Source organism: Gadus morhua, chromosome 16 (genome assembly GCF_902167405.1).
Source record: "Gadus morhua chromosome 16, gadMor3.0, whole genome shotgun sequence".
Lineage (NCBI taxonomy): Eukaryota > Metazoa > Chordata > Actinopteri > Gadiformes > Gadidae > Gadus > Gadus morhua.
In genome coordinates this window covers 2,811,135-2,833,530 of record NC_044063.1, presented here as the reverse complement: position 1 = coordinate 2,833,530, position 22,396 = coordinate 2,811,135, and the positions used below count along the sequence as shown (strand labels likewise).

Genomic DNA, 22,396 nt, shown 5'->3' with positions numbered 1-22,396 from the left:
ATTGCATTTAAAATAAAACAATAAAATAAGACAATAAAATGACCGATGTGGTACAAATACAAAAAAAAAGATATCTCCTTAAGGGCACAACCATTTTGTTGAGAGCTTCATCACTACTCTCCGATTTCCGAAAGATGAAGACCAAAAGGGGGCGTGCCTCTGAGAAATGCTGCAAGAAAGCTGGGAGATCTTCGCCTCTCGACTCGGAAGTCTGGCGTCCGAGGATTAAGGAACACACCATGCAGCCTAGTCAGAGACATGAGCGACTACTGCGTTAGTCTTACGATGACCACTCTGTGAAAAGGGTCTCTTGGTCCTAGGCTAGCTCATGTAAGGAGATGCATTTGTCCTGTTGAACTACAGGTCCTATAAATCACCTTAACAGTCATACAACGTGGTTCTTGTAAGGGGGTGCTGATTCATGAATGTATGACTTATGTTGTAGTTTAGGTATTGTATAGGTGCAGGCAGAAGTTTCACTGCGAACGGAGTCGACACAATCGGTAGAACCACTTGATTTGTTTACTTTCAGCAGCTTGCTGTGTGAGATGGTATTTGACGGTATTTGACGATGTTCACAAAATCAGCGAAAGGGTTCATAAACAGGCATGTGTTATACTGTTAATGCAGTTATCCTGTGCTGTGATCTACTGTATTTTCACCACATGCAATAATAGAATGCCAGACTTTATAGCAAATGTATTTAATGTATTTAAAAGAGCAAATCTATCATATGTGTGGAAAAATATTGGCCCTTTTTCATGTTTTTCATATAAGTGGGCGATAAAACCGTGGACTGGGCGATATAATTTCCCAGACCCCAAAGCCATAATAGGAATTGTGTTATTCTGAACCCTTGCAGCCCAGTCACAAGTCATAGTAAGACAAACATATTGGGTTTGAGGAACATTAACATTACTTCTAGGCCACTTCATCCACCTCTAACTCACTCAGTGACCTAAAGTAGATGAGGTCATGTGTTGAGAAGGGCAGACTGAGAAGGGTCACGGGGTAAGAGACCATCGGCAAGTGTTGGCACTACAGTCGTCAGAAATACGAGAGACATTTGTCCGAAGGTGAGACAGGCTGCGTGGCGAAGTGGATCGTAACAAAAAAGTAAATAGCAATAAAGTTTTCACTACTCCCAGCTCTGCCAGGGAAAATTGCTGCTTTGCTGTTTGTGGGTGTGTTTGTGAAACTCTACACTGCCTTTAGTGCTGGGAGCACATGCTGTCAGCCGTCCCTGTGCACCACGGCCTGTAGGTCTACGTCTGAAACTCCCAACGAAACTCCAGGTCAGACGAGCACTTCCATTGTTTCCCTATGTCTTTATGCCCTCGGGGAGCAGTGGGGGAAATAATAGGTGGCTACCATCATATAATGTACCTAAGGCCAGAAAATATCCAAATGATTCCTGAAATTAGAATACATTGGTTCAGCTTGATGGCGAATTGTTCCAGAAATGATTAAGCATGTCAAACAAAGTATGACACATTTAAAATGAATGTAAATGCTCACTTGTACATCAATACAGAATAGGTCCTGAATTCTAATGGTCCAGTTGTTGGGAATGTACACTTAAAGTTTAATCTGTGGTAGGTGATCCAATATGCTCTGAAAGCCTCACCTTGACTCTTAAAGGATTGAATCACATGCCTCCTATGGTTTGATCTATGATAATTGGGCCTCCCTGTTTAACTTAGTAATAAGTCAAATTACAGAACGAAGAGCATTCAATGGGTCCTTAATTCAATTCTGAGCGGTTTCACTCATTGTAATTATAAACAGCCTACAACCACTTTTTTTTTCCTTCAGTATTAAATCAAATGGGGTTTGATCTTCAGTCAGATAATAGTGCGGCCCTTACTCAAATAATGTCTGATAACCAACAATATCACATGGTGTCCACTGGATTGACACACTTCTACTAGTGTGGGTGAGAGACAGAGCCGACACCACTGTAGAAAGAAAAAGGGTTTTAACTTGCCATCAGTGCTTGTGAGGACAAATGTATCCGCCTGTACAAGCTTCTTGCCTCCCACCGTTTTGGGGAACCAGTGCAAATCAATGGGGTAGGTGTCCTCTGGCAGCCGGACCACCAGGCTAGTCTCACTGGTCAGCAGGTTCCATCGGAGTATCTGATGGTCCTCACTGCATGAGAACAATTCATCGGCTGTGGTCCATCCAACACAGCTCACAAGTTCCTTATGTGTGCCAGTGTTAAGAAAACATGATTATTGCTGAACATGTTGGTCTATGAAAGGTTGAGTTCAATATAATTTAGCAAGACAGAAACAAATACATGATCTCTTGTCTGAGGTCAGGAATGACATGTTTCGGACGTCTTGTAGTATTAAAAAGGATATGTTTTGGCTCCTTCAGAAGCGATGTTTTCAACCTCATGGTTGCACGCTGTTGCTGTTGGGCATGAATACAATAAGGTTACGTACTAGTTAGAGTACACCGTGGACCCCTTATAAGCTTAGCCAATACAACAGAACTTAACAATACAATAGACAAAATGGTAGCACTATCAAAACAAGCATGAGAGCCGCCAGTGTACAGTGTAAAGAAGTCCTTGTTTACGTCGTGACATCGACGTCTGTCGTTGCTACGGAGCCACTGTTGCTATCGTAGCAACAGTCAAACATGAAAGCTCATGTTAACTTACCCTTCTGTATGGGACATTCAATAAAGTGTCCCGAGGCACGTAATACAACCAGTGTACGCCTACTACTCGTTGAATTCAAGGTTAAGTGTATAAATGAGTGTAACACATGAAGAACGCACACACCTCAGGTATGTGATGCTACCCTTTACAGCTCTAACCTAATTTACCGCGAGAGCTAGCGGATCATAGACGCTTTGGCTCGTAGTTCTCGCGAGAGCTTATGGTCTCCCTTCCTTGGTAACAGATTTCCCCAAGTTTTCAGAGAATAGCAATGGTTTGTTTAAGATGTATAGTTTACAACAATGTTGTACGATTAAAACACAAATACAACTCATTGTTAACTAACTGATTTATATTTCGCCCGAGTCCATGATAAACTACTCATCTGGGCGGGGCTTAACTCTACGTAACTAAGCAACCGTTTGAACATGTAGGCTGTAACAAGAACAGTCTACTTCATTCCACCGGTTGAATTCTAAATACTTAGAAGTGGTATTGGCATAATTGTAAATTGATTTTAATATTTATATTCAAGCTTATTTATATATTTATATATAATATCTGTGTCGTATGAGGCCTCCCGGGTAGCACGTGAGCGCTGGCGCCTCGCCCCCTTTTTGAATTTTGTGTTTTGTTTTTTTTCTGCTCCCTGCCATTCTAACGTCCCATGGTGCATTGCGTCAGTTTATAACGAATTTGGTTCGTCGGTGGAGTTTAGGCGCCATTTACAAGCGAGTGTTTCAGGTTGGAAAGCGATTCAAAATGACACGGGATTAATACTTCTGGACGCTATTTCATCGGATATCAAAGTCTTTTCACGGCCTCGTTTAGGACAGAAAACATTCGGACTCAGCCCTAGCGAGTGACTCACAGGTAAACCGAGAAGGATTTAGAAGGGAAAACTAGTCGGGCAAATCGGTTCGCAGAAGGCGGATAAGTTATCGCTGGCTCTAACGTACGCCCGCTCCGGAATACGTGTTAAGCGGAACTGTTCTTAACGGATCTCCTGGAAATACATTTACGACAACTAACTAAACCAGGGTATCAGGCGTTCATTTAACTTTAAAAAGCGTATATGTAATGTTGCTGATCCTAACGTTGACGTGTAAAGAGTGGCGCAGCACGTACGCGGGTTGTTTCCACGTAAAGTTCGCCAAAGATTTCGTCAAAAGACTGCCGAATAACGACACATGTAACGATATCGCTAAATGTAGTTTTTGGTCCAGATCCAAACGGACAAAGCTGGTTAGACACGACTAGTTGGGCCAACCTGCCCACAGTACTAGTTAGTATAACCACAGCTAACGCTAGTTACGTGCAGAGAGTCGCTGTTAGGACGTGGTTCTGGGGATCAGGGGGGTTCAGCGCTTCCACCCACCATGTACTGGACCTTCACGGGTCCAGAGAGGTCCTATGACCCGGGTGAAACGCTGCGTGGGCTGCCTCCATGGCCGTGTAGGTCTCGGTGGGACTCTGTTAACGGCGGTCCTTTAGTCCACTCCCCACACGCATCGTCGCTGGGGTTTGAGCAGCCCTGCGTTTTTCATTATCTGTCACATTAAGACTTGGTTCTGCACTTTTCGCGGCCTTGCAGCCCGGGATGACTGTTATAGGGACTCTGATCGCTAACGTTACACAGGAGGATTCGTGTTTTTTCATAATTGGATCGGTCTCACTACAGATCCCTGGGTTTTGGTGGGTTTCGTGCAGATTTTGTCCGTTGCAGTGTTTTTGAGCGTTGCAGTGAAACAGACGGACATTTGAGCGCTGCTAAAGAATAATACTGTGCAAAATGCTACGGGAAGTCACTGCGTCGTCTGCGTTATTATCTGAGGAACACTTAACTTATAAACCAACTAGCGTTAAACGGACAATTTGAAAGATATTCCCACTCAAAACTAATCATTTGGATTTTGCATTTAGTCATTTAATTTCCTGACACACAAACTAGGCCACATAGTTAACGTGGATACAATGGATTGGCAAGAGTGACAGGCGCAAAAACAGACATGGGATTATTTTTTTGAAACCTATGATCCCTTTTAGATTTCGAATCATGCCGTCCAAAACGGCCAAGAGCTCCACTGCGGCGGCCAAGTCGAGAGGGAAAGGGTCTCAGCCCCGGAGTGACTCCGAGGACGAGCTGGTTGGAACCCCTAAAGTAACCAGGTCCAAAGTAACCAGTTCCAAAGAAACCAGTTCCAGTGCTCAAGAGGAGGCACCTCCGACCACTGGCAAGTAACAAAGGCTGTTTTGGTGTCTCTGCATCCAAATAAGTTGTGTTCACTCAATGGCGATGGGTGTCGTTGATGGAAGGTTGTGAGTGCCAGTTGGCACGGTTTGTTTAGTTGTCTTTTTTTTGGTCATTAATTAACCAACCCACAGTCAGATGGGTCTATGTTTTTTAAGAAGCGGTTATCAATAAATCGAAATTATATTTTTGGGGTTATAACTATAATGGCGTCGAGTGTTGTTTTTCAAATCTTCTCAACGAGCAAGGTAATATATTTATAATAATGATGTGTTTCCCTATTCCTGACAATGGATATTCAACATATTTTCTTAAGTCGAAGAAGGAGCATTTAGGGCAGGGTTCAGTGCGTGTTTAGTGTTTTGTTTGGTGCTGGTGTGGAGGAACTTTTTAATGTGTATCCATCGTTTGGTTCTGTATATTAACAAGGAGATTATTAACAAACATCGACTATGTGGCTTGTTGATGCTTCTCTGAACACAATAGTGTTAACAGTAGTCGTATTCGTGTGGCTGTATGGAAACTTTATGCCGAAGAGTAAAAATCGTACAATCTGACTGACTGCATTGTGTTAATGATAAAGTGTTGTGTAGTTATTTATCCTCGACGGAGGCACTACAGCGAACTATAAACAGGGACCTTCATTGTGTGTGGCTTTTGTGCAATGCATTGGATTAATGCGTTAACGGTGAAGATAGTTTTTCATGGTGCCCCTAGATTTAAGAACAAAGAAATAAGACAGTCAACTTTTCTCGGTGTCCTTGTCCGTCTGCTGTGTCCAACTCCCTGGCCGTTTTGTTTGTTTGTTTTGCCCTGCCACCCATCCCCCACATACAGACGTCCCCACCTGAAATGAATCGCAATGAGGGATTTTAAAGTAATGCTTTTGCCACAGATCCGTCTCAGGGGCAGGGCGCCGAGGTGGTTGATGACCGGAGTTTGGAGGAGATTCTCGGTAGCATCCCTCCACCCCCGCCCCCCGCCATGACCAATGAACCGGGCGCTCCACGCTTGATGATAACGCATTTAGTTAATAGGAATTTTAAATCGTATGCCGGTGAGCAGATTCTGGGACCTTTCCACAAGGTACGAAAAAAAATACGATTGGGATGATTTTCATTATTTGAAAAATATGAGTGGGATATGATTTTTTTTTTCTCTGTACTATTTAAAGTCAATACTAATTTTTGATTGAATTGTTGGTCAGTACCAATTTTGCTTTCTCGTGTAGAACCTACACTTGTAATAATTACATTCATTGTAATTTTGTCAATTTTTATAAAACAAAGCCCTATAGAAAATTTGTTATAGTTGTAGTAGTGGAAATTACAGACACACCATTTTGATTTAGACAGCATCTTCCTCTTGCTGATGTGGTTATGTTCTGACATTGTTCAAATCTAGCCTCCTGGTATTTTTCACTGTCTTGAGCTCTGCTATTATTGCGCATGAAGAAAATAGCATATTTTTATTAATGATTATTTTATTCTACTGATATTTATTTTCCTTTCCAGCGCTTTTCCTGCATTATTGGGCCGAACGGCAGTGGAAAGTCCAACGTCATAGACTCCATGCTCTTTGTGTTCGGCTGCAGAGCTCAAAAGATCAGGTCAAAAAAGGTCTCTGTGCTGATTCACAGCTCAGAGGAGCACAAGGATGTGCAAAGCTGCACAGTGGAAGTGCACTTTCACAAGATTATTGACAAGGTATCTAACGCACACAGTCTATTCATTTCTGTCCTCACTCACTTCTCACCACGCAAGCTAATTTCAGATAATTTTAGATATTTTTTCCAATAGACTCACTCGTAGTGTAACGGAGTTTCACAACTCGATATTGTTGCACAAATGATTCAGACAAAGAATCATAGCAGTCAAAGTTGGAAGACAAAAGCCACACAACAGGCCATATTATATTCATATTTTTATTATTATGAATCACCCCCTAATAACGTTAAAGATCATTATTATTATTTATATATTTTATTTTATGCTTCTATTAAATTCGTTTTGGCTATGGCACAATATGACGAATAAGTTACGTTACTTTATGCCATAGTGAGAAATACCAAATAATTTATTTTATTAAAATCAGCTAGAGGAATATCGCCTTAACGGTCTGCATGTACACTCAGTCAAAGGGTGAAATAGGCAGATAAATAAACCAAATTTAACTTTTGTGATTTGTTGATCATTTAAATAATGGATAAATATTCTTGACGGCAGTCTTTCTCCCGTGGTTTACCATTCAACGTTAAATGTGTTTAGCCTGATCCTAGAATACACTGGTACACGCGTGTAGGGCATAGCAGCCTCGTAGGGGCCTGGGCTCATGTTGCCATGGTGTGGCTGCATGGTTTTGCTTGTGATCGTTCTACCAGAGTTATCAATATTCCTGGTGTCATTATTTGGTGTGTGTGTGTGTGTGTGTGTGTGTGTGTGTGTGTGTGTGTGTGTGTGTGTGTGTGTGTGTGTGTGTGTGTGTGTGTGTGTGTGTGTGTGTGTGTGTGTGTGTGTGTGTGTGTGTGTGTGTGGCTTCAGTACTTTCCTGCATGGCTGTGACCTCAGTAGCTTGATTCAGTGTACTGCCCCTCCCCCTTGTGAGCCAGGAAGGAGACGACTACGAAGTCATCCCCAACAGCAAGTTCTTCGTTTCAAGGACTGGCAACAAAGACAATTCCTCAGCATATAATATCGACGGCAAGAAAGCCACATTCAAAGATGTGGGGATTCTGCTACGAAGCCATGGTATTGACCTTGACCACAACAGATTCCTAATTTTACAGGTAATTAATTATATTCTCGTTTACTCGCTCCACGTTTGTTATACTTGCGAACCCCCTCTGTTCTGTCAAACTTGTCCACTCGGGTTTCGCTGCCCTTCAGGAAAGCCCTTTTCACCTAATAAACGTAGAGTGGCTAACTCCAAGCCATGGTGTTGTTCTGTGACACTAGTGAGCAGAGGGCACACTCCTCTTGTCCTTGGACTGCTATAGCAGCGCATCATGGTTTGAAACGATGTCAAAAGTGTCCAAACCATTATGTGCTGCTGTAGAATTTTAAGGAAATGATTGCGATTTTACCTGAGGTCCACTGAGGTGTGGCCGTGGACGGCGTCCCTGTCGGGAGGAGCGGTTTCGAAACGGGCCCTGCTCATGTACCTGCCCCGCTTTAGCAGCACGTAAATATTGGTGTGTGAGACTAGACCCCAACCCCAATGTTGGCAGTGCTGCTTCAGTGTGGCATGGTCACACACTCCATACCAAAAACGCCACGCTCACCTTTTCGGTTCCTCATTTAGGTTCTTTGCGATACAGATATGCATGTTTTTGTTTTTGAGTGTGAAATAAAAAAATAAACAATAAAAAACAAAAAAAACATAATTTTTTTTAATCAAATGAATATTAATAAATTATTAATGCACACAACATTTTTTGTAAATTTAAAGCAAACATTCTCTCTGCACTTAAACACTGCAATTCTCCTTGGATTTCTGTCGTTAACTTAATCTCGTGTGTTTAGAGATTTGGGCATGTGAGTAGGCTGTGATTATGAGAAGAGGCTTGAGCCTGCTCGCTGTTCACTTTCCTATCTGCTAAGGGGAAGAGGTCCATTTTGTGCTCTGGTCAGAGCAGAGGTTGATGGACCTCCCCTCCCCCCCACCATCATGTATTAGCTGCTTCCTGGTTGGATATAAAAAAGAGAACAGTTAAAAGTGGCCTATGCTGCTTTGTAGCTGGAAATGGTGAATATTTAACTTGACATTGGCCTTCCATCTGTCTTTGAATTCAATGGAGTCTGAATCTGCAACATGGTGGATATTGTTATATTCTAGCTATTTTTTCCATTCATGACTACCAATGTCATAAAAAGTTAACTGGAATAGAATATTTAAACAGATGTTAACCCAGAGGTTTCTTGTATTTTCTACATTTAACTTATATCTTGGCTACCACTACCTAAAAGGAAGATATAGAAAGAAATTTGTGTTCTAAATTTATTATTTAGATTTTTTTTAAATTAAGGAATATAAAGTGACATAAACAAGCCGGATTATTGTGTATTAACAAGTAGGGAATTCCTTACCTTATAAATGATTTTATGGTTCTTGCTGTTGTAAGTTGATAAAGGGATAGTGCAGCACTTATTTTAAACCAATCAGTCTCGGTTGTGGTGTGGCATTGTTTGTATATTCAGATAAACGGGGAAAAAAAAAAAAAAAAAAAAAAAAGACATTGAGTAGCATGGCAAATTAGCTAAATCGATGGGTTAATCAAAAAGTAAATTTCATATTTTGCATGTTTTTTCTTTATCAGTGTGGTTGCAAGGCAAGCCACAATATCGTAATTAACTTTAATATTTTTATTACCTTTCCTAAATAGTTTTGTGGTGTTTTGAGGGGGTGGATCTACTTTGTACTACTTCTGTATCATAGCCGAGATCTTTGAAACTCTTCCAAAGGGGAGAACTAGGCTGACTACATGTAATTTCAATGTCTATGAAGGCTTTTCTAAACATTTAAATTGTATAATAATTGTACAATATTATTATGGGTAATTTTTTTTTGCCCATTAATCTGTATAATGTGGTGTGTTACTGTGCGTGTGCATTAACGTTTGTGTGTCTGTGTGGGGTGGTTTCTGTGTGTGGGGCTTTCTGTGTCTTTGTGTGTGTGTGTGTGTGTGTGTGTGTGTGTGTGTGTGTGTGTGTGTGTGTGTGCGTGATCCCTAACTCAGGGGGAGGTGGAGCACATAGCCATGATGAAGCCCAAAGGCCAGACGGTGCATGATGACGGGATGCTGGAGTACATGGAGGACATCATCGGCTCGTGCCGCCTGAAGCAGCCCATCCTCCAGCTATCCCGGCGGGTAGAGCTCCTGAACGAGACCCGGGGAGAGAAGGTAGTTCAGCGTGAACATGGCCACCGCTGCACGCTACCCTAACCCTGATTTAAGGAAGTGGCTAGCTTCTAAAACTATTCTATTTATGCTCGGGTCACTTCAGCCCTTTATTCAATTGGCAACTACCGGTAAGTAAAAAAAATATTTTTTAAGTTTAACTTCTTTAAACTTAAACAACTTAAGCAAAGTTGTATATATATATATATATATATATATATATATATATATATATATTTTTTTTTTTTTTTTTTTTTGCAGCGAAAAATTGCAGAGCACTTCATTCAAGGTGGATAGGAGGTTGTGTTGTTGTCTGGTCCGGCGGTCTCGAACTGTAATGGCGTGCGTTACCGGGGTATCTCTGATCTTTTAGCTGAACCGCGTGAAGCTAGTGGAGAAGGAGAAGAACGCGCTGGAGGTGGAGAAGAACACGGCCGTGGAGTTCCTCACCCTGGAGAACGACATCATCAGGCAGAAGAGCAAGATCTTCCAGTACTACGCGTGAGTCAGCCCTCGCCGCCGATGTCCGGCCTTTGTGTTGGGGTTTTGAAGTGTCACCAAAGGAAATTCAAAGCCAAATCGCCATAGTACTAAATATAATAACTGCAACTGCCCTTAAATGGTTATCAGCCGGCTTCTTCCTGTATTTTTGCAGTGTTTTCTCAAACGTTGGTGTTTTCACATTGCCGATCGGTTTTGAATGGCTTTGTTGTTGTGTTTTCCTGCCGTTAGTCACGACCTGCAGAGGCGTGTGGCGTGCAAAGAAGAGGAAAAGCAGAAGATCTTGGAGGACACAAAGGAGGTGACTGAGAAGAACACCAAGATCGCAGAGGACATGGAGAAAATGAACCAGGAGCTGAAGAACGTGGAGAAGTAAGCTCAATGCGTCGCTTATGTTTTTGATCTAATCTCCCTAAAATTACAAATCACAAATGTGCATCGGTACGCTGCCTAACCTACGTTTGGCAGCGTTAAATGTAAAGGCGCAGTAGCGTTCCCTGTAGCAGAAAAGTATACTTTTCGAACCGCGAGCGCGACACAGTGATAATCGATGAGCATATGTTGGATGCAAAAATTGCGACGTACACTTTTTTTGTAAGTGGATGAGCTAACAGGCTGGCCCTTCCCAGGAAGCAGAACAAACTGACTAAGTACATCGAGACCCAGAAGGCCAAGTTCAACCAGCTGGACCTGCACGACGTGGAGATGAGGGAGAAGAACAAACACACCAAGAGCAAGAGCAAGAAGGGGCAGAAGCAGCTGGAGAAGGACAAGGAGAAGGTGGGTTTGGTAGACGAATGAACCAATCCCACTGGGCTCTCCTGCCACTGGTGTCCCTGTGTCCGCCGTGGTCGTTCCATGTCATACTTGGCCTTCTCCCAGTTCTGTGAAGGCCCGGATGTGGAAATCCCAATCTATAGGTTAAGGGGGCTAATTGTAGACAATTTTGAGACCAATTCACATAAATAACCATGGACTTGGGACGAAGTCAGAGTCCATTTCTGTTCCGACCCAGTTTTTTTTTCTTCTAGTTCTGTCTGCTGGCCAATAGTGAAACATGCTCCCTAGAAACACAATTTCCTTTGCCTTTAAAAACACACGGTCTGTTGTTCTGAAGCCTAGGGGAGGGAGGGGGCATTACCCCAGGGCGTACAGACTACCTATAGGTAATTAGTCTATTGTGTATTCAAACAAACCCTTTTTCCATCCATCAGTGGCTGGCTTTGGTTATAAACTTATGAACATCACTTGTAGAGTACGGTAAGTAAGAGAGTCTGCTTAACTGGGCATGGCTGTCCGGTTGTTGTTGGCTGCCTTTGAAATGAACTAACCAGATTTTCACAGAAAACGTTTTGACAGCTTGAATAAAGCGGTGGAATCGTTAATGCTGTAATAAACCAATCGAAACTCCCTCTTGGTAGCCTCCGCTTCACTTATTAACTTACTTAATCAAGTTAATCACTGGCTAAAAAAGGACAGCCAAATGGGTCCAGGCATGCGACATTAGAGGATGTAACAGTATTCTGGTATGGCAACGGGAAAAACTTTACCTTTTCAAATCATATTGTGTTTTCACGGCTTTTCTAACCATGCTCCCTGATTCAACTTTTTTTCTTTTTACGAACAACCAAATTAGTAAGAAGAAAAACTGACTGTTGAAATGACCTAGAAATCCAGCAAACGAACAAACAAGTCCTCTGTCGGCGAAACGATCCTTCAGACATTAAAAAGGGTTCAATAAAAACAAGCATCCAAGTTGGCCAGTCGCCCACTAGGGGTCTGTGATGCAACGGCCACTTCTACACCCGGCCGATTTGTGTGACCGGCTACAGTAATTACAGCACCTTTTCTTTTCTTTTTTTGGTCATACTTTTGGTGGGTGCTCGGCTCACCCACCTAAACTCCCTCGAGTTCCCTGTTTCCTGTTTGCGTCTCCCTGGTCCTCCCTCTCGGCGGGTCGTGGTTGGGTGGGGGGGGGGGGGGGGGGGGGGCACAACGGCCCCCTGGGGAGCCGTGTTCTGCTGTGTGGTCGTCAACTATGGCCTGGCTTGTGTAACACTCCCAGCAGCCTTCCCTCCTCACCCCTGGTTAACCCCACAGAACATGGCCTACATTACTCCCGCTGCTCCACTCCACCCACTCAACGGTTCTGCCCATCATAGCCAGGACTTATTGAGTCTTTATGTGCCCTTTTATTCCTCATCTTTATCTAACCAACTCTCTTGGTTGATCTCTTGGTTGTCTGTACCCATGCCCGTGGGCATGGGTACAGACAACCAAGAGATCGGGAACGGGCAGACCATAAATTGAAACCGATAAAGAGAACGAATGAATAGCCGTTGTATGAAGCGTGTTCGGCGTGCACGTCACTCGGACACGGTGCGATCTGTATTGACCTCCGCGCTGGTTTCTTCTCCCCGGTAGCTGGAGGAGGTGCGCAACGTGCCGGCGAGCAGCGCAAAGACCATCGCCGAGGCGACCGCCCGCAAGGAGGAGCTGGAGACGGTCCAGGTCAGAGAGGAGGCGAAGCTGAAGGAGGTGATGGAGAGTCTGAAGGAGGAGACCAGCGGCCTGCAGCAGGACAAGGAGGTATTTGAACCTTCCACCCCCACAATGCTTCACCCACGCCTCCCTGCTTGCGTCATCGTCTGTCTAAACAAGTCGCCGGTGCTTCCTGTGACCTTGGTCTAGGAATAATTTGACCATCATTTTATGTGACTCAAAGATGCAGGAAGCCCGCCTACCCCCGCACATCTGCAGTACCATCCTGCATTGACGTGTTTGGATTTGAGCTAGGGTCGGGCGATGTCAATCTTTTGAAACCGTTAAGGCCTCTCCCGAAAACATTGCGGTTTATGGTCCAACCGTCCAACTGGTATCATGTATCATTTGGTATCACCTCTTGTAGCGGTCAATGTGCCTTGAGCCGCTACGCTCTCTTCTGCCACAGGGTGGAAGCAATCGTCTGCAAATGCCGTTTTCCATGAAGGCAAGGGATTTATTACATCAGCATTACGTCTGGCTAAGGGCCTCCTCACCAGAGGGCGCCCCCAACACATTTGCCGAGCGCCGGCCCTGGTTTCGGGGCAGAAGAAACTGTCGCGGCCGGTGATGCAGCAGCAGCACAGCCACGGAGTTTTACGCATCCCTCATACTGCACTTTGTGCCGCTGCTGTAAATGGTGGAACAGATTTGTCGTGCTTCCACTTTTAGTCGCAACGGTTTTGCTACACTCTCTACAGATGACCTGCAGCTGCTGCTCATCTGTTTTTTTTTTAAACCTGAACTATTTCCACATTATGGAGCCGTTGTTTCTCCTCTTTGAAACAATTTCGTCTCCCGCCGCTGTCTCGTTTTCTTTACGGGTATCATCCATGCTTGTTGTGTTGTGAGGGGGCGGGAATGAGGCGTCTTTGCACACGGCACGTTCGGAAAGACAGTGGGAGGGGGAGGGGTCGCGCTCACAGTCTCCAAGGCAAGCGCTGTAGACGCTTGAGGGGGAAACTGACCATTTTAACGCATATCGATATAAACGATATTGTCAAATCTTGTATCCCCTTGGAAATTATATCGATATGTCGTACATAGCTGATATATCCTGCAGCCCTAGTTTGAGGCATAATTTTACTGTGCTCATTCATACTCATCCTTCCTGCTTTTAAGGGCATGGGGTACGAAATGGGGTGTAGACCTCACTTGGATCAACATTTAAATTGCCTAAGGGGCTTTGATACTGAAGGCTCTAAAATGGCAGCTAGGGCCATCAACGCGAGGGACACAGTGACGGAGCCAATCGGAGATTCGCCCTACCCTAATTTGGAAGAAGTTGGTTGAGAAAGAGACAGATTGCCAATAGATTATAGCCTGGCTATTGCCAGACCAAGCTCAATCGTAGATTACACGTCGGTCCGGGGAAGCTGCCGTCATTTTCTTCAGCACAAGAGGCGTGATCAACAGGCCTAGTTCAAATGACTACGCGATTGGCTGCCTGCCGTCGCTTCCCTGTCGTCGTTGTGTTAAACCAGCCAATAGCGCGGCAGGGGGAAAAGCCAGCTTGGTGATTCTCTCCCGCAAAAGCGTATCGGAAGCAGAAAGAAATGTATCGCTCTCCTCCGGACTCTTCTGCGAGCTGAACTCAAACCGCCGGCAGAACGGGCGGGGCTGCCCAGGCTCAACAGATGAGGTTCTGACCGCGGTCCCCCCCCCCCCCCAGGCCAAAGAGAAGGAGCTGATGGAGCTGAGCAAGGCGGTGAACGAGACGCGGTCCCGCATGGACCTGGCCCAGTCGGAGCTGGGCCTCTACCTGAGCCGCCACAACACGGCGCTCACCCAGCTCAACACGGCCAAGCAGACGCTGCAGGCCACCTCGGACACGCTGAAGGAGCGGCGCGCGGCCATCAAGGACCTGCAGGAGAAGATCCCGAAGAGCGAGCTGGAGCTCAGGACGGTGAGGCCCGACGGGTTAATCCCTTACATTCACGTTCACACCTGGGGTGTTGAGCAGACGCTGCAGTCCAGAGCGTCTTACAATAAGTGCATCAGTCAGAAGAAATAGAAACAACAATATCACTGTCGGTACAGTAAGGATGTTAATAGAACCAAGCACTAACAATCATTAGGTTAACATATTCCCCGTGTACAGCAAAGATAGCTAGGATAAGACCCTACATGATGCTAAGTTCTATTTTAAAGTGCAAGGGCGTACAACACACAATAAGTGGGTAAGAGGGGTTGGAGGTGGGAGGTGGGAGGGGGGGGGCGGTTATGCAGAGTCTAGATGAACTCTGAACAGGTGAGTCTTGACCGGGGTCCTGACGTCGGCAGGGAGCTCGTTCCACCACTGCGGTGTCAGAACGGACCAGATTTGTGACTTTGATGATGGGCAGCGTTGGTGCGTGGCGGACGCCCTGTCTTGTGGACGTGATTTGTGATCGTCTCTCGTGTGATCATCTCTCGTGTGTGTGTGTTTGTTTTCTGCAGCAAGAGGGCGAGCTGGAGAAGCTGCTGAAGGTGGAGAACGACAACAGGGAGCTGGTGAGGGACATGAGGCAGAAGGTGGAGGAAGCCAAGAGCTCCCAGTCCTCCAACCGCAGCCGGGGCAAGGTGCTGGAGGCCCTCATGGCCCAGAAGAGCAGCGGCCACATCCCCGGCATCCTGGGCCGACTGGTGGGCACCCGGACACACACAGAGACGCACGCACACTCTGAGACTGACACACACTCTGAGACACACGCTCACACACACACACAGAGACAAACACACACTCTGAGACTGACACACACACACTCTGAGACACGCACATACTCTGAGACACGCGCACAGTGACACAGACGGACGTACACACTCAGACGCACGCACACTCGGAGACACGCATTCACACACACACACACACATCCCCACCCCCCACCCCCATCAGCCGACGCAGGGTCGTGACGGCGCGGGTCGTGTGTTCTTCTCCAGGGGGACCTCGGGGCTATCGATGAGAAGTACGACGTTGCCATCTCCTCCAGCTGTGGCGCCCTGGACAACATCCTGGTGGACACCATCGACACCGCCCAGAAGTGTGTGACCTTCCTCAAGACCCAGAACATAGGGGTGGCCACCTTCATAGGCCTCGACAAGGTGAGGGGGGCCCCTAACACGTGTATAGAGACGGGTGTGGGTCATCAGCGAGAGTCATGGTGTGATCCAGATGCCCTCGGACCTGCAGCCCTCCCAGTTGCAAGTGGTGAAACCTCGCAGCTTTCTTGTGTCATTTCACGGAGGCGCGCCCCCTTTCGGTCGGGCCCCTTTTCGGTCGGGCCCCCTCGGAATTCTGAGAGCGTACTGAGATCAGTGATGACGCTCATCAAAAATGGCTGCGCCCGTAAAGAGATTTATTTTCTTTGTATTTGTACCACGTTGGTCATTTTGATTTAGATTTTTAAATGCTCTTACACGCTTGATTGGTACTTTATTCCGGTCCCCAATTTGCTGTGCAATACAATTTAAAGTTGTGATGTTTGTTAGTTTTCGAGCTAGATTGCTACAGAGGCTAATGTAGCTACCAATGAACAACGACTTGCTTATTTCGTGGCAGAATCACAAAGACGAACGGGAACGCTATAAGTGCTCCGAGACCGGAATTGATGTCAAAAGTGCAACTCGGAAGGCTGATGTCCGAGGCAACTGCATCACACCATCATTGTAGTCGATGGGAGGGGGGGGGGGGGGGGCTCTGGTGGACGGTCTGATCCACGTCGCAGACTACACTCTGTGTCAGGAGTCTGTAAGGACGATGACTTGGCTCAATTTGAGTTCTGCTAAATGAAACCACTTCAGTATCTCTGAGCTCAAATCGTATTGGTGGGTTTGCAGCTGGAGTTTCTGAAACAAAGATCTCACTTGACGGTATCAATGTTTTTAGATTGGGGGGGGGGGGGGGGGGGGATGTAGTAGTCTAGTGTCTGTGGTTCTGGGTTCCATCCCAAATGTCCGACCCTTGCCTGTAGGCATCCTTGAGCCAGACCTCGGCATGCAATCGCACTGACGGCTCTGGGTGAAAGAGTCGAACGGTGAACCTGAAACGCCCTGCGCTGCCTCCCCGTTGGCCCCAGATGAAGGTGTGGGAGAGGAACATGGCGCCCGTCACCACGCCGGAGAGCTGCCCCCGCCTGTTCGACATGGTGCGGGTGAACGACGACAGCGTGCGGCCGGCCTTCTACTTCGCCCTGCGGGACACCCTGGTGGCCCGGGACATGGAGCAGGCCACGCGCATGGCCTTCCAGAAGGACAAGCGCTGGCGGGTGGTGACCATGCAGGGGCAGATCATCGAGATGGCCGGTGGGTCCGCCTCACTCAGGCCTGAGGGAGGGAGGGAGGGAGGGACCTGGATGTTTAGTTTTTGTTGATAACGGGGTCGCCACCATCAAACGCATGCTTGCTTTGGTCTAATATAGTGGCGCTTTCAGATCGTTGGATCTACAGCAATACACCCTTTTTAGTTTAATACCGTCGACCAGACGATGGTGAATCCTGATGTTTAGCCTAGCCCCCGGGTGAGCTGCACCTCCCAGACGAGTTAAACCGTTTGTGGTCCTCCCTCCCAGGTACCATGACCGGAGGAGGGCGGGCGATGAAGGGCAGGATGGGGTCCTCCATCGGGGCCGAGGTCCCCCAAGATGAGGTGAGCTCCCAGCCTGCCCCGTGTCTTCATCACCATCATCACAGCAGGCCTTCACACCCCCCCCCCCCCTTATTCATGGCTTTGTTGACGTGCGTCCGTCCGTGTGTGTGTGTGTGCGTGCTCCAGCTGGACCGCATGGAGGTGAAGCTCCAGCAGAAGGTGGTGCAGCTGCAGGGCTTCCAGGAGAGGAAGCTGCAGCTGGAGGAGAGTGTGCAGGGCCTCCGACCCCAGCTGCGGGAGATGAAGAACACCCTGGAGAAATACTCCAAGAGCATGACGGTAGCTCGGCCCTCCTTCACGCATCGTATGCTCTCTTCCCTCCCCTCCCCCTCGTTAGGTCGTTGCATATTGAATAGTTAACAATTATTTGCCAAATTCATTCATCATTTTTTTAGTATATACTACACGTGAACACTCCAAGAATTAAACAGGATAACACTTTTTGCCGGGATTTATTAACTTTTATCAGCGTGACGAGACGAGCGTCGCACGCGCAAAACAATATTCTGAGATTGAGATGTCAATCGTGGGATACTGCCCAATATTCCGAGATAGCGAACCAATCGAATCGTGCCATCTCAGGAGGGTGCACGTGTAGCATATACTAACGTTGAATAGTGTGCACAGGCACGATCGGAACGGTTAGGGTAACCTCCTGATGAACGTTGAACTCTGAGTCGATCAGACGTCGCTGCGACCCGACGGCTGACCGACCGCGTGTCCCTGTGGTTCCCCCCGAGCAGAGTCTTGCCGAGCAGGAGGCCCACCTGAGACCCCAGATCAAGGAGCTGGAGGCCAACGTGCTGGCAGCCGCCCCGGACAAAACCGTGCAGAAGCAGATGGAGAAGGGCCTGCAGGCCTTCACGAAGGGTGGGTCCTCCCGGAGACCCCGAGCCTCTCTCACATCACCTCTGACCACCTCTGTAACTCAGTGGTCGAACCTGAAGTGGACTGACCTCCTGGTGTCTCCCTTCCAGACTTTGAGGCGGCGTCCAGCAAGGCGGGGAAGGTGGAGGCGGAGGTGAAGCGGCTCCACACCCTGATCGTGGACATCAGCAGCCACAAGCTGAAGGCCCAGAGGGACAAGATGGACAAGGTCAACAAGGAGCTGGACGACTGCACCTCGGCCATCACCAAGGCCCAGGTGGCCATCAAGACGGCAGCGCGGTGAGAAGAGGCTCCTCCTCGCTGTGTTTCACACGCTGGTCCACGGCCACTCCCGGGCCTGATCCTCAACACTGACCTCCTCCTCCTCCTCCTTCCCTTTCTTTTCCTCTTCCTCTTTCACTTTCTTCCTCTTTCTTTCTTCCTCTTTCTTTTTCTTTCTCTTTCTTCTTCTTCCTCTTATTCTCCTCCTTCTCCATCTCTTCTTCCTCTTTTTCTTCTTCTTCCTCTCTTTATTCCTTTTCCTCTTCTTCCTTCTTCTTCCTTCTTCCTCTTCCTCCTTCTTTCTTCCTCTTTCTTTTTCTTTCTCTTTCTTTCTTTTTATTTTTATTTTTCTTTCTCTTTCTTCTTCCTCTCTCTCTTTCCTCCTCCTCCTCCTCCTCCTCTCTGACCCCAGCAACCTGAAGAAGTGTGAGGAGTCGGTGAGCCGGCTGGAGGAGGAGCAGGAGGAGAACAAGAAGACGTTGGAGGAGCTGACCGCGCTCCTCATGAAGCTGGAGGAGGAGGCTAAGGAGGTGATGAAGGCCTGCCAGGAGGCCGAGGTGAGTTCTGCCCCACTCTAGTGGGGGGGGGGGGGTTAGTGTGGACCACAGTGGGGTTCTGGGTACTACAGCGTCCCCCCGGTGTCCCAGGCGGCGCTGCCGGAGGTGCAGCAGCAGTACCAGGCGGTGGTGAACCAGATGAAGGGCCTGCAGCAGCAGGAGCACGCCCTGCAGGAGGAGTCGCTCAGCATCCGCCTCCGCATCGAGCAGATCGACGCCACCATCGCAGAGCAGGGCGGCAAGATCAGCCACTACCACAAAGAGGTGGGGCCGGGCCATTGGTACATTATTGAACGGGATTTCGATTTTGGCGTCAAACGATCACAAAACTAATATAATCGAGTTTTCGATTTCTTTTCATTAAATGTTTTACAGAAAGAGCAGAACAGCTGGATGCATATCTGTACATTATTTGAACATTTTCTTTTTGACCACTGTTTTTTTTGTATGTTCTTAGTTACAAAGTGTTCTTTGGGAGGAACACGCTGAATAAATACCGTATTTTCAGCACTATAAGGCGCACCGGAGTGTAAGCCGCAGCAGCTAAATTGAATGATGTGTACATATATAAGCCGCACTGGAGCCCGCCGTTTAAAGGTGGGGGGGCGCGGACCGGTCGTAGAGCCCATAGAGTTAAAGTTGGTGGACTGTAACCTGTATAATCAATAGATTTAGGAGGTCCCCTAGTGGCCGTTAGCTGTAAAAATCCAAAGATTAGCCGCACCGTTATATAAGCCGCAGAATCGAAAAATGGGAAAAAAGGCGCGGCTTATAGTCCGAAAATTACGGTACATGTTTTCAAACACAAAAATAATTGTTAGAACAATCGCGATTTCAATATTGACCAAAATGATCGTGACTATGATATCGAGCCGATGAAGGGTGGCTCGATTTTTTTTTCCATAATCGAGCCGCCCTACAAAGAGGTGCCGGGGCCTTTATGTGGGCACGTTTGTTTATCCCGGCTCGGCTTAAGGAGAATGGGATGGGTGTACACGTCTGTCACCCTCAGCGCCTCTGACCTCCTCCTCGTCTGTCGCTCTGCCGCAGGCCTCCAAGCTGGCTCTACACGCCATCGGCGACAAGCCGGCCGAAGAGCTCCCCAAGCTCAGCGCCGCCGACCTGGACGCCATCGCCGACCCCAACGTCCTCACCAAGAACAGGGCCCTGCTGGAGGCGCAGTGCGCCCAGATGAAGCCCAACCTGGGGGCCATCGCCGAGTACGAGAAGAAGGTGAGCGAGGATCAACACGGCTGTGGGGACCCTCTGTGAGGTGCTGCGCGTTTAGAGACCGCCACTAAACCCCCCCCCCCACCCTAGGAGGAGCTGTACCTGCAGCGCGTGGCCCAGCTGGACCAGATCACCGGCGAGAGGGACGACTTCAAGCGCAGCTACGAGGACCTGCGCAAACAGCGGCTCAACGAGTTCATGACGGGCTTCAACATCATCACCAACAAGCTGAAGGAGAACTACCAGATGCTGACCCTGGGGGGCGACGCAGAGCTGGAGCTGGTGGACAGCCTGGACCCCTTCTCCGAGGGCATCATGTTCAGGTGGGACCCCGGTCAGACCCCGCCCCTCGGCGCCCTCTTAAAGGTGACCCAGTATACCACCGGGTGTGAGGGTGATCAACCGTCACGAGCCTCTTCTGCCATCACTAGTGGGCGTGTGCCAATGTGTGACGGATGGATGAGCCCGGCTTGCTACAGTCCACTGGGTAGGCTGGCAGAGGGACCCATCCGGGGTACATCTAGGTGGACACGCCCACCTGCGATGTCAGAAGAGGCCGGTTTTCAAAACGGCTTGTAGCCGCTGATCCCACTCACACCCGGTGGTCTAATGTGTCACCTTTAAGCCAGAGCTGCACGGATCCAGCTGTTGCGCTCCAGGGAGGCGAACGGCGCCTCACTGGCTCGAGGCAGTTTGATCCGTGGGGCTCTGACTCTAACCCTCGCCTGCACTCTGACTCGTAGCGTGCGTCCGCCCAAGAAGAGCTGGAAGAAGATCTTCAACCTGTCTGGGGGGGAGAAGACGCTGAGCTCTCTGGCGCTGGTGTTCGCGCTGCACCACTTCAAACCCACGCCGCTGTACTTCCTGGACGAGATCGACGCCGCGCTCGACTTCAAGAACGTCTCCATCGTGGCCTGCTACATCTACGTGAGTACCCCGAGCTGAGGGGGGGGGGGGGGGAGGGTCATGCTGGGGCCGGGCGGATTTCCTCCAGGATCAATAACACACGGCCCGTGTATTGTTCCAAGAACTTCACAAAACGTGTTTGCAATTGTGCGAGTGTGAGCAACGCTGCAGCTGGTCTGCTCTTGTCAACCCATCAGTTCGCCTCTATTGTGAAATGCAGGACTGGTCATCGGGCTATATTGGGAAACCACCTGCTTTTGGTTGCTAGGGTCAAACTAAGTAATAAACCTTCTTTTACTGCTGGAACCAAGTTGGCCTTTTGTTTCGTAGCACTGTTGATTCATATCTGAGGGCAGTCCTGTGGTCTATGCTGGTCAACTGGCTGAACGGAGGCTGACCTGGTTCAGTCCTGTGGTCTATGCTGGTCAACTGGCTGAACGGAGGCTGACCTGGTTCAGTCCTGTGGTCTATGCTGGTCCTCACTGGCTGAACGGAGGCTGACCTGGTTCAGTCCTGTGGTCTATGCTGGTCCTCACTGGCTGAACGGAGGCTGACCTGGTTCAGTCCTGTGGTCTATGCTGGTCCTCACTGGCTGAACGGAGGCTGACCTGGTTCAGTCCTGTGGTCTATGCTGCTCCTCACTGGCTGAACGGAGGCTGACCTGGTTCAGTCGTGTGGCCTCAGCTGCTCCTCTCCCTCACTAACCATTTCCCCCTCACTGCCTCGTCTCCAGGAGCAAACCAAGAACGCCCAGTTCATCATCATCTCCTTGAGGAACAACATGTTCGAGATCGCCGACCGACTGATTGGGATCTACAAGACTCACAACACCACCAAGAACGTGGGCATCAACCCCAAAACCATCTCGTTCAAGGACCACGGGGGCGTCACCGCCTGAGGCCGCGGGCCTCTTTTTAAACCCCTTTTTAAACCATGTAAATAGGTCATGTCGTCTTTAATCAAGTCTTTCTACTGAACTCTTTATGTTCGACTCTGCTGCTCATGGCCACTGCATGCTAACTGTATGCAGCTGGCTACTTTAATAAAAAAAACGATATTAAACTCTGAA

The 22,396-nt window shown here is 47.9% G+C and overlaps 5 protein-coding genes across 6 annotated transcripts in view; 2 read left to right on the top strand and 3 right to left on the bottom strand.

Annotated features, from left to right (window-relative positions):
- The window catches only part of LOC115560702 (intraflagellar transport 80 homolog (Chlamydomonas)), a 9,751-nt gene extending 5,684 nt beyond the window's left edge, over nucleotides 1-4,067 (bottom strand). Inside the window, exons 1-3 of one of the 2 annotated variants that reach the window (XM_030380215.1) lie at nucleotides 4,050-4,067; nucleotides 2,367-2,418; nucleotides 1,988-2,209 (exon numbers count right to left, since the gene is read on the bottom strand). In XM_030380215.1, coding sequence (XP_030236075.1) covers nucleotides 1,988-2,209; nucleotides 2,367-2,418; nucleotides 4,050-4,052 — 277 coding nt within the window. In that variant the 5' untranslated portion in view covers nucleotides 4,053-4,067. Of the gene's footprint in view, nucleotides 1-1,987; nucleotides 2,210-2,366; nucleotides 2,419-2,671; nucleotides 3,044-4,049 lie in introns of those variants that run through there. The other variant, XM_030380216.1, reaches the window with a different exon arrangement.
- The window catches only part of LOC115560668 (vitellogenin-2), a 434,163-nt gene that overhangs the window by 154,055 nt on the left and 257,712 nt on the right, over nucleotides 1-22,396 (top strand).
- The window catches only part of LOC115560655 (uncharacterized), a 553,265-nt gene that overhangs the window by 423,328 nt on the left and 107,541 nt on the right, over nucleotides 1-22,396 (bottom strand). The gene's annotated exons all lie outside the window — the stretch shown is intronic.
- Nucleotides 1-22,396, bottom strand: part of LOC115560686 (caspase-1-like) — a 158,848-nt gene that overhangs the window by 75,735 nt on the left and 60,717 nt on the right. The window lies entirely within an intron of this gene.
- smc4 (structural maintenance of chromosomes 4) lies at nucleotides 3,360-22,396 on the top strand. Of its 2 annotated transcripts, XM_030380079.1 has the most exons (24): nucleotides 3,360-3,544; nucleotides 4,718-4,905; nucleotides 5,818-6,008; nucleotides 6,437-6,628; nucleotides 7,531-7,707; nucleotides 9,658-9,822; nucleotides 10,193-10,320; nucleotides 10,552-10,692; nucleotides 10,950-11,100; nucleotides 12,745-12,909; nucleotides 14,534-14,767; nucleotides 15,301-15,486; nucleotides 15,781-15,942; nucleotides 16,917-17,142; nucleotides 17,409-17,485; nucleotides 17,612-17,764; nucleotides 18,229-18,355; nucleotides 18,463-18,652; nucleotides 19,047-19,191; nucleotides 19,282-19,455; nucleotides 20,242-20,424; nucleotides 20,512-20,744; nucleotides 21,165-21,348; nucleotides 22,061-22,396. In XM_030380079.1, the coding sequence occupies exons 2-24, from the start codon at nucleotides 4,728-4,730 to the stop codon at nucleotides 22,223-22,225; spliced, it is 3,927 nt and encodes a 1,308-aa protein (XP_030235939.1). In that variant the 5' UTR covers nucleotides 3,360-3,544; nucleotides 4,718-4,727; the 3' UTR covers nucleotides 22,226-22,396. The 2 variants fall into 2 exon arrangements, with proteins under 2 accessions (XP_030235939.1, XP_030235940.1); XM_030380080.1 differs by lacking the exons at nucleotides 3,360-3,544; nucleotides 4,718-4,905 and adding an exon at nucleotides 5,151-5,170.

Coding starts and splice junctions, on each gene's coding strand:
- smc4 (XM_030380079.1), top strand. CDS start 4,728: ATGCCGTCCAAAACGGCCAAGAGCTCCACTGCGGCGGCCAAGTCGAGA. Junction 6,009..6,436: donor TTCTGGGACCTTTCCACAAG/GTACGAAAAAAA, acceptor TTTCCTTTCCAG/CGCTTTTCCTGCATTATTGG. Junction 10,693..10,949: donor GAGCTGAAGAACGTGGAGAA/GTAAGCTCAATG, acceptor GGCCCTTCCCAG/GAAGCAGAACAAACTGACTA.